Source organism: Temnothorax nylanderi, unplaced genomic scaffold (genome assembly GCF_030848795.1).
Source record: "Temnothorax nylanderi isolate EJ_2023f unplaced genomic scaffold, tnyl_v1.0 TNYL_tig0027_pilon, whole genome shotgun sequence".
Classification (NCBI taxonomy): domain Eukaryota; kingdom Metazoa; phylum Arthropoda; class Insecta; order Hymenoptera; family Formicidae; genus Temnothorax; species Temnothorax nylanderi.
Window position 1 is genome coordinate 301,636 of NW_027249089.1, and position 15,931 is coordinate 317,566.

General features: G+C 34.3%; 2 protein-coding genes across 8 annotated transcripts in view; one reads left to right on the plus strand and one right to left on the minus strand.

Annotated features, from left to right (window-relative positions):
* The window catches only part of LOC139770046 (uncharacterized), a 50,889-nt gene extending 38,232 nt beyond the window's left edge, over positions 1 to 12,657 (minus strand). For all 3 annotated transcript variants that reach the window (XM_071701689.1, XM_071701688.1, XM_071701687.1), the window contains exon 1: positions 12,395 to 12,657. The gene's annotated coding sequence lies outside the window, so the exon portion shown is untranslated. The remainder of the gene's footprint in view (positions 1 to 12,394) is intronic.
* On the plus strand, positions 724 to 11,185 carry Pld (Phospholipase D). 5 transcript variants are annotated; one of them, XM_071701682.1, is made up of 17 exons: positions 3,468 to 3,746; positions 3,842 to 3,995; positions 4,114 to 4,305; positions 4,592 to 4,952; positions 5,033 to 5,153; positions 5,221 to 5,644; positions 5,717 to 5,952; positions 6,107 to 6,374; positions 6,440 to 6,599; positions 6,668 to 6,919; positions 7,004 to 7,259; positions 7,351 to 7,571; positions 7,642 to 7,878; positions 7,958 to 8,198; positions 8,597 to 8,926; positions 9,009 to 9,106; positions 9,260 to 11,185. In XM_071701682.1, exons 3-17 carry the CDS (start codon positions 4,128 to 4,130, stop codon positions 9,366 to 9,368), a joined length of 3,492 nt encoding a protein of 1,163 aa, XP_071557783.1. In that variant the 5' UTR covers positions 3,468 to 3,746; positions 3,842 to 3,995; positions 4,114 to 4,127; the 3' UTR covers positions 9,369 to 11,185. The 5 variants fall into 5 exon arrangements, with proteins under 5 accessions (XP_071557784.1, XP_071557783.1, XP_071557782.1 ...); XM_071701683.1 differs by lacking the exons at positions 3,468 to 3,746; positions 3,842 to 3,995 and adding an exon at positions 724 to 1,047; XM_071701681.1 differs by lacking the exon at positions 3,842 to 3,995.
* Positions 12,658 to 15,931: the final 3,274 nt, after the last annotated feature.

The window sequence follows — 15,931 nt, forward strand, 5'->3', positions numbered from 1 at the left end:
CCTTGAACCATTTCTCGCGAGATATCAAGTATTTCTCCCGAATACGCTGGGTTTTATCGTCTCGATGCGGGTGTGGTAGTAAAAGAAAAGAGGTCCGCAACCACGAATTAAAGAGAAAGGATCTCTCAAGAAGTTACGGAGTAAAATGAAATGTATTCTGAGTAAGGTCGAATTCTTTCTAAGTTCTTTTCTACACGAGGCAAATTATTCGATTCAAATTATTCGCTTAAACTTGCATTTGTTATTAATAATAAAATTGAATGTAAAGCCATATTAAATTAAAATTCAAAAACATTTTGCGAGATAAATCCACTTAATAATAAATTGACTTAATAATTTTGACAAAATTCTAAATTACAATTATATCCTTCACAATTATATCTTACAATTAAATCTTGCAATTATGTCCTTAGAATTATATCTTATTTTTGTAAGAAATGGATTATGATTTAACTCTTTTGTTGTTATTGGAGTCTACAGACGTTTAATTAATGTCGCTTTCTGAGCTAATATGACTTATTAATGACTGTTTAGCAACTATAATAGATACTGATTGCGTTATTTGTATGAGATTTCTGCCACACCTTTGAACTATGAGATTACAATACTGAACTGTTATAATTACTACTGAATCGTAATTACTTTTGATTTATAATCCTTGTTTTTAATACTCTTAATATGCACAACACAATTGGCAAGAAGCCACGCAAGAAGTCCACAGCGACAGTCGTTGCTGAGCGTCTATCGTCTGCAGTACGTGTTTTGCGCCGAATTTTCCGCAACGAAAAAGTGGGATTAACAAAATACATTGACTTATTTGCGCAATATTAGTTTTTTAGCACTATTAGCAAAATTGTTACATATTGTCTGCATTAAAAGAATTTTATTTTAATTCTTGGTCAGAATAAGTAAACTTTACAAATTGGTAATTGTAAATGTTCGGTTGCATTAGTTTCAACACAAAAATCTTATCTAAAGTCTTTGATTTAATCAACTCTAAGCCTACAAGATATCACATATTTTATCAACGATTTTAAGGCGAGAAAGGTAAGTTTAAAGTTATCGATTCCTCGATATTTTGCTTAAATGTGATATAAAATAAATATATAATTTATTTTATAATCATCACATATATAAGATAAATAATTTATTTTATATATCATCACATATATTATAATCACATACATATTATATAATTAATTATCAATGTACATACAATAAATAAAACTTCCATATAGAATCACATTTTTAAAGATACGACATTACTTACTAAATATAGTTTAAATGCTTATTATATTGAAAATAATGGCAATAATTAAGCGAGGAATAAAATTTAGAATAATATTTATGCGAGTCATAAACATAAATATTCTATTTCGCAATTAATGATATGACAGAATAAAGTCGGCTGTTATTCTGGCGGCAACTTTTTACTTTCCATGCAATCCGGATGTAAAATGCTAACTCAAAGTACACGTGTGGAGTGTAAGGCATTATTTAAATAGGTTCACAAACCGCGTTTTATAAAAAGGGGCGCATACGATAAGTAATTAATTATGCATTGATCGAGTTATTCGAACAGAGATAATACGAAACAGTCAATGTCGAAAGAGTGGTCTACGAAATACCTGTACAGCGAAATGTAATCCCAAGGATATCCGGTAGATATATCTTCAAGGATTTTAACATGTTCAGATTTGTATAATAAAATCGAGGAATTATAAAATACACTCCGAATGATTGACTCGCTTATTAAATATTTATAGAAAGGCGTAAAAGAACATTGCACATTTCCTCTTTGAACTACATAGTGTCCTCGCGTCTCGCGATATATCTCCTGAATAATTTTATTGAAATATAGTTTCTTCCTTTCACGTTATAATATCGTTAGAAAAACAAGATGCTTCTTCTTTTAGAACTGATTTTAAAAATATGCTTTTACAAAATACGTTGCAGATATCAATATTTCAATAAATTTAAATTTTGTATATAATTAAATCAGTGAACCAATCGTCTTAAAGCATAATTATTTTTTCGCAAGATAAAATCGTACGAATTCCTATAAAAAATATGACGTTATACGTTGCGCGTGTTTAATTATGCACTTGAAATTTTTATTCGATAAAGTATTCCTCGCATACTCTATAAATACCTTCTAGTAAGTACAATTGTGATCATAGAAGTTAAATAAGAGTTCCATATAATATCGAAGAAGAAAAAATTTTATATTTGTGAATCTTTAAGATTTTTGAAGGAAAAATTTTTCGCTTGTTTCTCATCTTTTTATGACTAAAATAAAATAGAGAAATAAAATATGATACATAAGGGGAAGAAAGGAGAAGAAAAGACGAAAGGGTAAAAATTTAAGTGTTAAAGCTATTACAGGCCTTTTAACTCTGATTCGAACATACCTATAACTCGTCACGATAAGATAAACGTATGCGATTAATATGCGAATAATTAAATACTAATACAAAGGTATATGATAAAAACTGATAGAAAATCTTGCAACACGTCACGTCACGTCGCTTTCTCCTTGACATTCATGTCGAGAATAAGTGGATCATTATGGGGGTCGATAACGCGTGATCGCCGATATTTCACAGAAAGTCGGTTAAAACATAAGAGAAAATGACACGCGCGATCCAATTACTTTCGCGATGTGCCCGTTCGCGCTAATATTGGATATTAGTTCGACGACGCGAGGTATAACTCCGCTTCTGCCTGAAAACGGCAATGTTAAAGGAAGTGGAAAGTCGAACGATTTCTCGATACTTCGACTAATCGGTGTGACGGTCCTTCTTTTCATTCAGACCGAAGCGAAAGCACGAATTCTTCCTAGGACAATCGCGAAACATTCATTAAAATACAAAAGGAATTGATTATGACTCAAGACGGTTTTTCAATCGAGGAAGAGTGCATTCTTTCCTGTCTCACATAAAAAAGAACAACCGCCTTACCGACGTAGTTTTGCACAGGTATCTTTTCAATCGAATGTCGAAAACTATCCGGTAATTTTGAATTTCTTTTTTAATTGAAACACATAAGAATTGGAAATCTAATGAGCTAATTGCAATTAATCTACACCTGATTTAACTAGATAAGTGGTGTTGTAAAAGAAAATCCACAATGCAATCCAAAATTAAGAAGACAATGGAAGAAAAACAAGGTAAAGAAAAAGAAAAAAGAAAGAAGAAAAAGATAATTAAAGAAGAAGAAATTTAATGTAGATCTCACAATGCCGCGCGTGAAAATTCATTACATATCTTCAGATTTAACATAAGAATGAATATTTGTTCACGTCTCTCGCGCGGAAATAAAACGTAAACCGATTTTGCCGTTCTTGGCCGCGCTTTTTCTCTATCTATAATTCGTTTTTCCTTTTTCTGCCTTTTCTTTGTTTCGAATATACATTTGTCTCACCTGAGACAAATCTCCAGTCAAGGAGCGTAATTCGCTCAGTGACAGTATACGGACTGACATACGGAGTAGTGTGGAGCTGTGGACGTGGAGTAGTGGTCGCGGCCATGCGGTCATCGCAATGAGTAAACTCGTGTCGCGCCGCGTCGGATCATCGCGTAATACAGTGTAACCCAGCCAACGGCGATCGCGATAATCGTCGCTTGATTACTCTCGAGACGGTGATGCATTGTTGCGCGGGTGCCTGAGAGAGATACGCGTCCGTCGATGATGCTCGATAGGCGGGATATTTTTAGGCTAGAAAACTACGCCCTGCGTAAAGCGAGGTGAATATTATTTTTTTTTTATCGAGAAATAGCGATAAGCGTTTATTATCTACATACGTGGCTTCTTTTCCAAATAAACATCGTTGCGAAAGTAGTTTCAGAGAAAGAGAGGAACTTTCTCTAGTACTTTCTGTATTCTCTTATCTGGTACTTTTGCAATATGATTGTTATCTGGGATTTTATCAACGTGACGATATACGTGAAGATATTTTACTATCTTTTTTTGACCGGAGCTACTTCTAACGTCTGGTACTATGCTTTGAGTAATCAAGACCATAATTGTTATCCCTTCCTCACTTTAATGACTGGAAGGTGTGTTTATATTTGGAGTGCAATGTAAAAATTAAAATATGAAAACTCTTTGCAGGAAACTTGCCAAAGATGCCTATTGAATTGGACGAAGTTGCCCCTCGTGGGAGGGGCATAAGCCGCACAATGTCACAAGATTCTGAATATGATGACGCTTTAGGAGTACCTGACTCATTAGAAATAACGGTTGACGAAAATGGGGAGACGATACAAGTTCGTAAAGAAGAAACGGTATGCGCAGATAGCGAAGGTAGGAATTTGTATTCTGAGTAGAATGTTATGTTATGAGTATTCCTTATGGCCTGTTTCTTTATTACCTTAACATTGTTCAGTTTGATCTGTAATTTTGCGGGTTACTAATAATTTTATATACATATACTTACTCTTATAACTTATTTACTTATCCTTCTATCATTCACTCTTATAATTTATACGTTATAAAATTCAAACCCTCTTAATTTATATTCATACTCTTTTAATTTTATTTTATATAGTTTTTACCAATCTTATGTTTCTTTATTTCCTTGTATCGTTAGAAACTCTTGGTGTAACGCCCTTCACCGTTATACACAACACATCGTCAAAGTTCAAAAGTCAAACTCGCAACGTATTTATTCCTGGTGAAGAAGTGCACGTAAAAATTATAGATAACGAACGTAGTGTGACCACGCATCCCTTGAACCCAAATCTATATACCATAGAGTTTAGACACGGACCTTTTGTTTGGACTATTAAAAAGCGATACAAACACATTCAATATCTGCATAATCAATTGAAAATGTATCGTGCTAGCTTGAACATACCTTTCCCTACAAAAAGTCACAGGGAGAGGAGAAATAGTATGAAGAGTCTTAGAACTGTGGACGAGAAAAGAGGCAGACGAAATGTTTTACCAAGGTATGAAAATTATACATTATGATCTGTATCCATGGTGAAAAAAAAAGAAGGAAAATATAATCAAATAATCACTTTTACAGATTTCCTAATAAACCGGACATTCTAGTGCCTTATGAGCAATTAAGTCACAGGAGAAAGGAACTAGAGGATTATCTAAGTAACTTACTTAACATAGAAATCTACAGACGACATTCCGAAACTGTAAGTATATATATTTTACTAATAACAATTAACCGTAAAGAGATACATCGTCGTCATTTGTTTACAGATAAATTTTTTGGACATTTCACCCTTGTCCTTTGTGGGTGACTTAGGGATGAAAGGAAAAGAAGGTACGATTCTCAAACGGACTGGATCAGGCTCTAAAACGAGATGCAATTTCCTTGGCTTGTTGGAGTGCGGGCTCTGTATCAAGTGCAATTATCTCAGCACCTCTCTTTGTGGCAAATGGCAGAAAAGGCATCTTGTTGTTAAGGATACCTTCGTTGCATATCTTAATCCTGAAGATGGAAGAATAAAATCCGTTATTTTGATGGATAATGGTTTTGGGATCAGCCTTGGCGTATATACTACGGGTTCACGAAGCGGCATGCAGATTGCGAATCTGAGTAGACATATAGTCATCAAGTGTTGGACAAAACGAAAGGCTAAGGAATGGATGGAGTTTATACAAGAAGTTAGCAATAGGGAAGGTAAGATTTCAGAAAGTATAATGTATAATGTACATTTGTTTTGTGTCTAATTAATTTAATATTGGTGTGCAGGCAAAGATTTTATACAAACAAATCCACATAACTCGTTTGCTCCATATCGTCCTTACATATCCGCGACTTGGTTCGTGGATGGAGCCGATTACATGTCTGCTGTGGCCGATGCATTGGAAAACGCCAAGGAAGAAATTTTTATCGCGGATTGGTGGCTTTCACCAGAAATTCATATGAAAAGACCAATGCCCGGTGGAGATTATTGGCGACTGGATAAAATTTTACGAAGAAAAGCAGTGAGTTGATAACATTTTTTTTTCAAAATGCAAATGTTGCATTTAATTTAAAATGATAATAAATGTAATCGATTAATCGTAACGAGGAATTGTTATTTAAGACTATTTAATGAATACAAGAATGTCTTTATTTTATAAATATTTTCTTGTATAGGTTCAAGGTGTCAAAATATTCATATTAATATACAAAGAAATTGAAGTCGCTTTAGGCATAAACAGTTACTACAGCAAACAGAGACTTGTAGAACAATGTCCTGAGAATATAAAGGTATTGAGACATCCCGATCATGCAAGAGCAGGCGTGCTTCTTTGGGCTCATCACGAAAAGATCGTAGTTATTGATCAATCTCTAGCATTTCTCGGTGGCATTGATTTATGTTACGGTAGATGGGACAACAGTGAACACAGATTGACAGATTTAGGTAAATATCATATAAACCTTTTTGGTATTCATTCTTTACATCAACTAAGAATACGTTGATTATAGAATCCATTCATCAATCAAGTATCTACATTCCCTCGAGAGACAAGCTGACTAATACTAGCAGTAAAAAGGTATTAGGCTGTATAGACAGACATGTTCTGTTACCATTAGCAATAGCAACAAATACTATAGCTATGGCGACCACCAGATCTATGCCTTTATTGTAAGTACTGTCAATGTTAAATATAAACTAAAATTAAGAATGTAAACATAATTGATTTATTTTTCAAGACCGATGATGGACGAAAAGACACAAAAGGATTTAGTATTGTCAACATTGTCAACGGATAATTCACTTTTTATGCTGCAAGAAAAGGGAGATGGTGTCAAGTGTAACACTCCCGAACTGCACAAGAAGAATCTGTTTGATGTCGCCAAAACAACCGTCGATAAAATGAAGAACACCGTTAAAGTGAAGAGACAGGAATTAATTAATATGGTATATACTTCTCATGAAATGAACGCCGATGATGTCGCAGAGAAGTACGAATCTTATTCCTATTCAATATCGTCATTACTTTATATTTCATTCTCTATTTAAACACATACAATTTTTCCATAATTTAGTAAACTTGCATTACCGGAATCTGAGGACGCAGTGGATTATGCCTGCAGTTTACAACCCGCGACAAAGTTGTGGCTTGGTAAAGACTACACAAACTTCATTGTCAAAGACTTTAACGATCTTGAGAAACCGTATCAGGATCTCGTCGATAGAACTACCACTCCTAGGATGCCATGGCATGACATAGGAGTTTTAGTGCAAAACGCTGCCGCTAGAGATGTGGCTAGGCATTTTATACAGCGTTGGAATGCCGTCAAGGTACACATAACAACGTACTCGATAACACATGTACTTAAGTTCAAATACACAGGCAAAAGTGATGAACACTGATGAGATATACTTGTTGTAGCTAGAGAAAGCAAATCTGAATCCGTGTTATCCTTATCTATTACCGAAATCGTATCAAAACTGCAGGAGCTATGCTCCGTTTGTCAAAGAGGCAAACAAACACAATGTTAAGTGTCAAGTACTACGTTCGGTGAGCTCTTGGTCGGCTGGCTTTCTCGATTCAGAGACTGTGGAGCGGAGTATACAGGAAGCTTACATTCAGGCCATCAGTAAAGCAGAAAGGTAAGGATTTCGTACATATACATATTTCATATTTTTATGTGACATTTCGTTAACCTGAATAAATTTGTAGGTATATATACATAGAAAATCAATTTTTCATAACGCTTGCCTCCATGGACAAAGGTCTCGTGAAGAATCAAATCGGTGAGACATTATTGAAAAGAATCCTGAGAGCGCACAGAGAAGGCGCGGTGTTCAGGGTATTTGTAGTAATGCCGTTATTGCCCGGCTTTGAAGGAGAAGTTGGAGGACCAAGCGGAAAAGCATTACGAGCGATAACACATTGGAATTATAATTCTATATCGAGGTATCGTATCATTCAACCAAGTGCAAATTGAGAAGAAAGCGACATGCGTAAATTTTTTTCCTATTTGATCAAACAACAGGGGAAAAGATGCTATTCTAAATCAGCTGTTGGAGGCAGGTATAGAAGATCCTAGCGAGTACATCACGTTCCATGGATTGAGGACTCATTCTATGTTAAATGGCACGATGGTAACCGAGCTTATCTATGTTCATAGTAAACTAATGATAATAGATGACAACACAGTAATCTGCGGGTCAGCTAACATAAATGACAGAAGTATGGTTGCTACAAGGGACAGCGAAATAGCCGTAATAATTCATGTGAGTATATTCAACATATTGGGCCAAGTTATGCTTACAATCTTCAATACTGTTGTAATTAATGCAACATTTATCAATGATGAATAAACTTTAAATAGTTATCATTTAAATAATTATTCCTTTTTCTCTAAATGATGATGAAAATATGTTATTCCTACATATAGCATATATAAGGAAGTTAATTATATCTTACGATTGTCTTATTAATTTTATGTAAAATTATACGTAAACACAATAGTTTTTTAACAGAATATTCAAACTTATAATTTGTATATTATACGTGATGTCTTTTATTTATATTATATTGTTGTATTATTTCGTGGATCCTCGGTTTTATTATGATTCTGTATTTTTTTTATCAATTTAAATCAATAAAAGCTGTAATATTTGCAAAACAGGACCAGGAGTTTGAAGATGGCCGCATGAATGATATACCTTTTCTTTGTGGTAAATTTGCTTCTTCCTTGAGAAAAAAATTATTCCGCGAACATCTGGGATTATTGAATACTAAAGAAGACATTAATATCGATGACGCCATTATAAAATCATTCTACAAGGACGTGTGGTGCGCTAGAAGCAAACGAAATACGGAAATATATGAAGAAGTATTTCATTGTGTTCCCACCGATAAAGTAGTCAATTTCGCTATATTGAAGCAATTTCAAGAAAAAGTACCTCTCTCTATATCTGCCCCATTACTAGCGCAAGAAATGATAGAGAATATAAAGGTATGTGTCGAGAGCGCTTTAAATGCCTGTGCATAGCCGCATCATTTTAATGTTTAAATCAAACGGGTGTTTTTTTTTTAAGGGTCACTTGGTCAACTTGCCATTAAATTTCTTATGCAATGAAGATTTAAAACCTGCGGTTGCGACAGTAGAAGGAATGATGCCGACTGCGTTGTGGACGTAAGTTTGCGCTATGGTGAATAAATGTCTTTGAAAATTCATTGCAATTGAACACAAATTAATAATAAAAATTTTCGATATTTTTACACAAACAAGGTGTGTTGTAAAAGGTGATTTTTTTTTGTTTTATTTCCATACGGATTTTGTACTAAGGATTAAGGAACAAAGAAAGGACAAATGGATTTTTTATGACTTTGACATATATATATATATATATATAGACAAATTTAAATTTTTCTACCTATTTGTTATTGCCTCATGACAACTGCTGGTCGGATTTTTATCGACAAGCGACTTATGTCTAATTTAAATAATAACAACATAACATTTTAGATGCAATAATTCCTAATACCTCAAATAATATATATATTTTTTAATATAAGGTATTATATATTAACAGAATATCTTAATATAATGAAGATTAATTATGTGTTATTCTTATGTAAGATTTGTCAAATTTTGTAAAAATTAGTTTTGTTTTTATTTATGTTAAGTATTAACATAATAAAATTATTTTTTTTAACATATCAGGAACTTTAAAATTTCGACCAGAATTCTATTAATTATATCAAAATTCTAAAAATAGTATATCAACTTCATAAAAGTGAAGTATAAATAATTATAGCTTTTTATTATTTAACAAATATAGCTTATTTTGTTCAAGTATAACAGGCATTACTACTTAATAAGTATTGCGTCATATCCTCAAAGTTTAATATACTTAATTACCCAACAAAATTTAATTAAACTTTATTATTAGTTATATATCAATTAATGATTCAAAATCTCTATCGATGCACGCAAGTAAACAAATATGTTTACAGTTAGAAAAATTATCCAAAAAATTGTTCATATAAAGAAAATTCAAATACTTTGAGATATACTAAATTCTTCTATATATAATTAAATCTTTACATTTTTCAATCGTCTATAATTTAAGATTTAATATGTACCTGTGGAGGAAAGACGTTTTCTCACAATAAAATTGCAATACACGAGAATTGTACGACTCCATGTAAAATACAGGAGATCTTAGTGTTACAGAAAACATATTACAGAAAGCTATATTAATATAACAAGGCATAAAACTCTATTACATTCCATCTCCTTTATGCAGTTATAATATTTAATATATAATAACAAGACTATAATATATAATAAATAAGATAAGAGGAAAAGAGACATTTATATTATATTTATAACAAATGTTAATTTTTTATAATATTATTACGAATCGTGCCTGTTGTTGATAAAATGTTAAAAGTTTCTGGAAGTTAATGCTGCTAATATAACAAAGTAGTATAATAATAATCATAATATATGAAGTTTTATCGATACAATATATTAACCCTCCGTTCTTTTGGCATCCTCGGAGTGTATACATGAGTCTGTCACGTCTAATGTTCAAGTATTTTTTTTTATCTAAAAAAATTCATAAAACTGTCTACATTGTAGTTGACGATTTCAAAATCATTTTAATAAACATCATTTATCTAATATTTTCTGGCAGGCTTGCAAGTTTTACAGTTACAATATTAATTTTGCTGATATTAATTTGGTTCGGACGCCGTAAACCCACGTATACAGAGACGGAGGGTTAAATAAAGCGTAATGAAATATGCAATCAAATGCATAATCTATCCATTGCAAATACAGAAACGAGCTTTGAGACAAACGATAAAACCATTAATTCTTTGTAATGTACAAAATTATGCATTTGACAGCACATGTAATTTCAAATAACCGTCCTTTTCGTGTTGTATTTAATACATTAATTATTTTTGATTCGCACAATTAAGGTAAGACATGTAAGTGTAAGTTCAAAAATTTTAAAAAAGCGCAGCTGATGTATAGTCTTCCATTGTAATATCTAAAAGATTTTATAATGTAAAGTATGCTTAGTGGCCAATCTTCTGAGCTCTTCTTCACTTATCGTGAAGAAGGCACTGCTAATATCTGAACACCCGTGTGATATATGTAATTGATATTTTAAAGAATCGACAAGAAATGTTGTTATACAATATGTAATATTTTGTGATGTATTTATTGAATATATTTAATAAATTTCAACGCAACTTATGTGTGTGTCGTGTGTCATTCCGTACCCCGATAAACATTAAAAATAATAATTAAAAATGAAGCGATACATGTAAATGAAGGCAATAAAAACACTTTCTAAAACGTGAGATTCAATTCAACTTTACTTTTTTTTTTTTAATAAGAACTATGTGACCATTCGAAATTTTTATGTTGTTAAATCTATAATTTATAAATTAACAAAATTAATCTGATTTAAAGGGCAATTAATTTTGTGTCCGATACATTAATATAAATCGATCGTTCGTTTTTTTTTTCTTGAAAAATCACGGAAAAATCACGGATCTTGACGCATAAAAAATTTCTAAAGAATATATAAGAGTAATTTTACAAAAATTTTGTCTTTGATATCAATCATATATATTTTTTACTTGTAAATCAGATATCATTTCCTACTTCAACATCGATATCGTTTTACTCCAAATAAGTGTGAATCTAAAGTTTTGGCGCTTATATGTGAAATAAGTAGATCTTTTAAAGCAATGGAATTAAAGATCTGTCCAGACTTGCAAAAAGTATAATGCAAAAGTATATTCAAAAGACTCAATCAATCACCGACGTGAAGAATATGGAAAATTTGGAGAATAATAATAATAAAATGGCAATAATAATAATAATCTAACTTTGTAGAAAATTAACATGTTAAATTGATGACGAAATTTTTACAAACGATATACAATTTAACATGTTAATTTTCTACAAAGTTAGATTAGGAGCACATACAAATAAATTTGAAACATTTGTAAACGTAACGAATTACGTGAACGAGCAACTTACGTGTCTGTTTTTGAACGAAAAACGGAATTGTATTCACATACACTGCACGTTTGAGCTTGTTAATTCGCACTCTCGACGTTCATACGCATTTTGGAGCATCAGCAAGCTCGCTCCCTCGTTCGCGATCGTTCGCGATCGCGACAAGCAAAGTGAGAACGCCAAACGCGCGATCATTCTCTTTAATTACTCAATAGATTATTAATTCCCATGCCTAATGAGAGGTTCGAGCTATTCACCGAAGCGTCTTTCCCCGCGATTCACTCATTCGAAGTAGAAATCGAAACGGAGGCAAGAGACACACGACACGAATTCCGAGGTTATCGTCTCACTGCGACACGCGGGACAACGATTCTATTAAAGATTCGGATGTATCCGCGCTTCGAATCATTTGTCTCTCATGCACAATTCACTTACCCCGATCACGGCACATTGCAGAAGACCCGTCAAATCACAGCCGGGAGGAGCAGGAGGGTGATACGTACGGGCGTTCATTTCGGCCATCCCACTCGTTGCAGACGTTGCAGTCGACACGAGAAGGAACAGAATACAGAATATTCGGCGTACATTCAGCTTGCAACACACACACACACACACACTCTGTAACCGGAGAATTTCTTTTCATTCACGAGAAAGAAAAATTACACGAGCGACAACGTCTCGCCGCGACCCGCGACCCGTGACTCGTACCGACGTTCAACGAGTAACGTATTACTTGCGCGCGCGCCGCGCGGCGAGTCGAGCCGGGAGCCCCCGAATCCGGCCGAATCACGTTCGGCCGCTCTCGCCGCCCGCCGCCCGCCGCCTGCCGCCGCGCGCCGGCGCGGCACGCGGCACGCAGCACGCAGCACTCGTCGGCAGTCGCGATGCCGCGAGCCGCGACCGTTGAATGAGTCCGCCGATTTCGCAGCAGCGTACGTTCAAAGTCGGCGCGCGGACGATTATTTCCATCGGCGAGACGGCCTTGCTACTTGTTTTCGTCGACGCTCGGATTACCGTTACCCGCGGATATATTACTCAATTATTCTCCCGATGAATTTCGGACAGGTGTGAAGTGTGAAGTGTTTGTGCTCCGCGCGCGTCGCCGTGCTCCGTGACGTGCTGTTATTCGGGGAACACGCGCTCATTCGCGCGATTGGCATTCCTGCTCCTCGTTTCGCGGGAATAAACGACGACGCGCTCAATAATTTGCATCAAGGTGTATGAAAAGTGTCGTGAATGAATGTGTCGCACGAAATACGAATCGTTCGCTCGAGGCGGAGATGTCGAGCTGGCGAAGGTACGGCAATTGTGAGTTGTGAGTGATTTGCAGTTTCGTCGTGATATTCGCGGGCGATAATCGCTCGTCCCGCCCCGGGCCGCCAATGCCGCCACATGTCTGGACTATCGAATGTGCACGGCATTCATTATAACGCGGCATATCTCGAATCGTGTCGTGTTTTGAACGTGCTGTGCCGGAATTGTCGTGCGATTATCCCCGATTCTTTTCGAAGACTGGAAAAGAGGGTCGAGTGACAACGTGAAATCGCGGTATCGTGATTCAAGTAAGTGCAGATTCAAGTAATAGCACGCTGTGATACAACGCTCGTTCATGAATATTTCTTATTTTCGTGACTCGTGTATTTCGTGCCGCGTAATCGCGACTCCTCGTTGTGCAAAGCATGCCATGCATTAATGGTACTTACACTACTTACATTCGCGAGATTTACGTGCTCGATACCGTAATGTGCGTACGATATTTAATCTTAATTGTGATTTTGTTTAATTAACTGCGTGTACTTTACTAACCGTCCACTTGATTCGCGTAGTATCTCGCGCGTCAAGATCTTCCAACATTTCATCGCCATTAACGCGACTGCAACACAGTCGGCAGTGATGAAACGCGGAACGAATCGGGGCAATCGGCGTCGCGACTCCTTTAAATTTGCACGAAAAATCTATGTTACCTGCTTTTATATTACTGCGGAGTAAAGTACTCCCTTCCCATGGGTACGACCTTGGCGAGGTGGGAAGGCCCAGTACCCAGTACGAGGATTTTACCCAAGCAAAACTCTTGTTCTGCTTGGATAAAAATCTAAAGACGGGGAAGCTAACGTACCCTCGTCCGCCGATTTAATTGAATGAACGAACCGCAGCCGGTTCGTCGCGTTTGCTTCGGGAGTGCCGTTCGAGTAATCGGACTGAAGGACTTTTTTAAACGGGAGTGCCGTACAGTATCGCGCGAGAAAGACTTTTACTGAAATTAGTCCGCGCGCGATTGTAGTTTATTATCCGCGAGTATTTCTCGCGAGTGTCTCCTGTGCGGCGAGAGGAGGAGGCCTGACGTCCTGAGAGGAGGAGGAGGTCTGAGAGGGACATCGAGCATCAGCGGAGCAACCTTGGGGTGAGTATCATCTCTTATCTGCATAATAATTTTTTTCCATTTATTCGAATTGTCTTATCTCGATTAGTTAGAAATAATTAGAGACAGAAAAATTATATAAAATTTTACTTTTGTAAAGATCTTTTTTGGAAAATAGATAATTATATTACTAAATTATTAAATATCAATTTTACATTGAAAGACGAATTTAGAGGCAAATAAGAATTATCCTTTGAAATATTGATTATTTTAAATGTTTTTTTAATTTCAATTATGTTTGTATGTTACAGTATCACCGTAGCTACGTTGCTGAATAACTCCGCCCGTTGCGCATCGAGTCGGTGAGTCAGAATTTTTTTTATTGAGGTAACAAATCTACGATTAATCAAATATAGAGTAGGTAAATGTATTTCGGTACATATCGAATTATGTATGACAATTATAGTATAAAAATGATAGTATAAAATATTATCTCGTTGATTTGTTGCCTTAAAATGGATAGGCTAAAACTAATTACGGAAAATATTTAATCTTGATGTCACTGGTTTATTGATATTATGTACGATTGTACTTGAAGAGATACTTGCACATTTCGTACGCACAGAGCTCGCAAAGAGCTTTTCATCCTTTATCGAATTATGTTGACGAATTGCCGCGTTTTATATAAGTAATTTTTGATTAAAATTTTAAATCTGAAATAAATATATGACAAAATATTTTATCGAAATATATTAGAATTTTATTTCGCGAATTTGAATTAGTATAAGATACATACAATGAAAAAAAATACTTAGATCCACAAGAAAATATTTCTTTACATAGTACCAATGGCTTATTTACTTAATATAATCACATATTTATTTAGAATTAGATATCTTTACTTAAATTAAGTAAAAATAATATACATAAATTAAGTAAAAATAATAATTTACTTAAATTAAGTAAAAATATCTAATTCTAAATAAATATGTGATTATATTAAGTAAATAAGCCATTGGTACTATGTAAAAAAATATTTTCGTGGATCTAAGTTTTTTTTTTCAGTATAATAGATTAAATTTTCGAAAGTTTGTTACGTAGATCAATTCTTATACTTACATCTAATAAATATATTAGAAACACAAGAGAAACAAAAAGTATGACAAAGTAATGATTTTTGAAATATAAAATTTTTATTAAATTATATTAAACAAATTTTTTTATGATATTTTTTAAATAAAAGAGGTAAGAATAAGTAAGCTATTTTGTTAGGTGGTTATAAAAATATATATATATATATCTGTAGATAAAGAAAAATTATGAATTAGTTAGGATGTATGTTATTTATACCCCTTTATTCCTTCCCATATTATATTTATCCAATTTTTTTTATTAAATATTACATAAATCGATGCTAGGAAACAATATCGTATGTAGATATATTTAGAATTTTAATATTTGAGTGCTGGTTTACAACCTTGCTTTAAAGGATATTTAAGCTCTAAGCCGTAAGAAATTGACCAATCACAATGGAATGTGAGGAGAATACTCGATTGTGATTGGTCAATTTCTTACGGCTTAGAGCTTAAATACCCTTTAAAGCAAGGTTGTAG

Bases quoted from the DNA above. Each gene is read 5' to 3' on its own strand.
- Pld (XM_071701683.1), top strand. From the start codon at position 4,128: ATGCCTATTGAATTGGACGAAGTTGCCCCTCGTGGGAGGGGCATAAGC. The intron at 7,572-7,641 runs GTAAGGATTTCG...ATAAATTTGTAG, and splicing joins GCCATCAGTAAAGCAGAAAG to GTATATATACATAGAAAATC. The intron at 8,927-9,008 runs GTATGTGTCGAG...TTTTTTTTTAAG, and splicing joins AAATGATAGAGAATATAAAG to GGTCACTTGGTCAACTTGCC.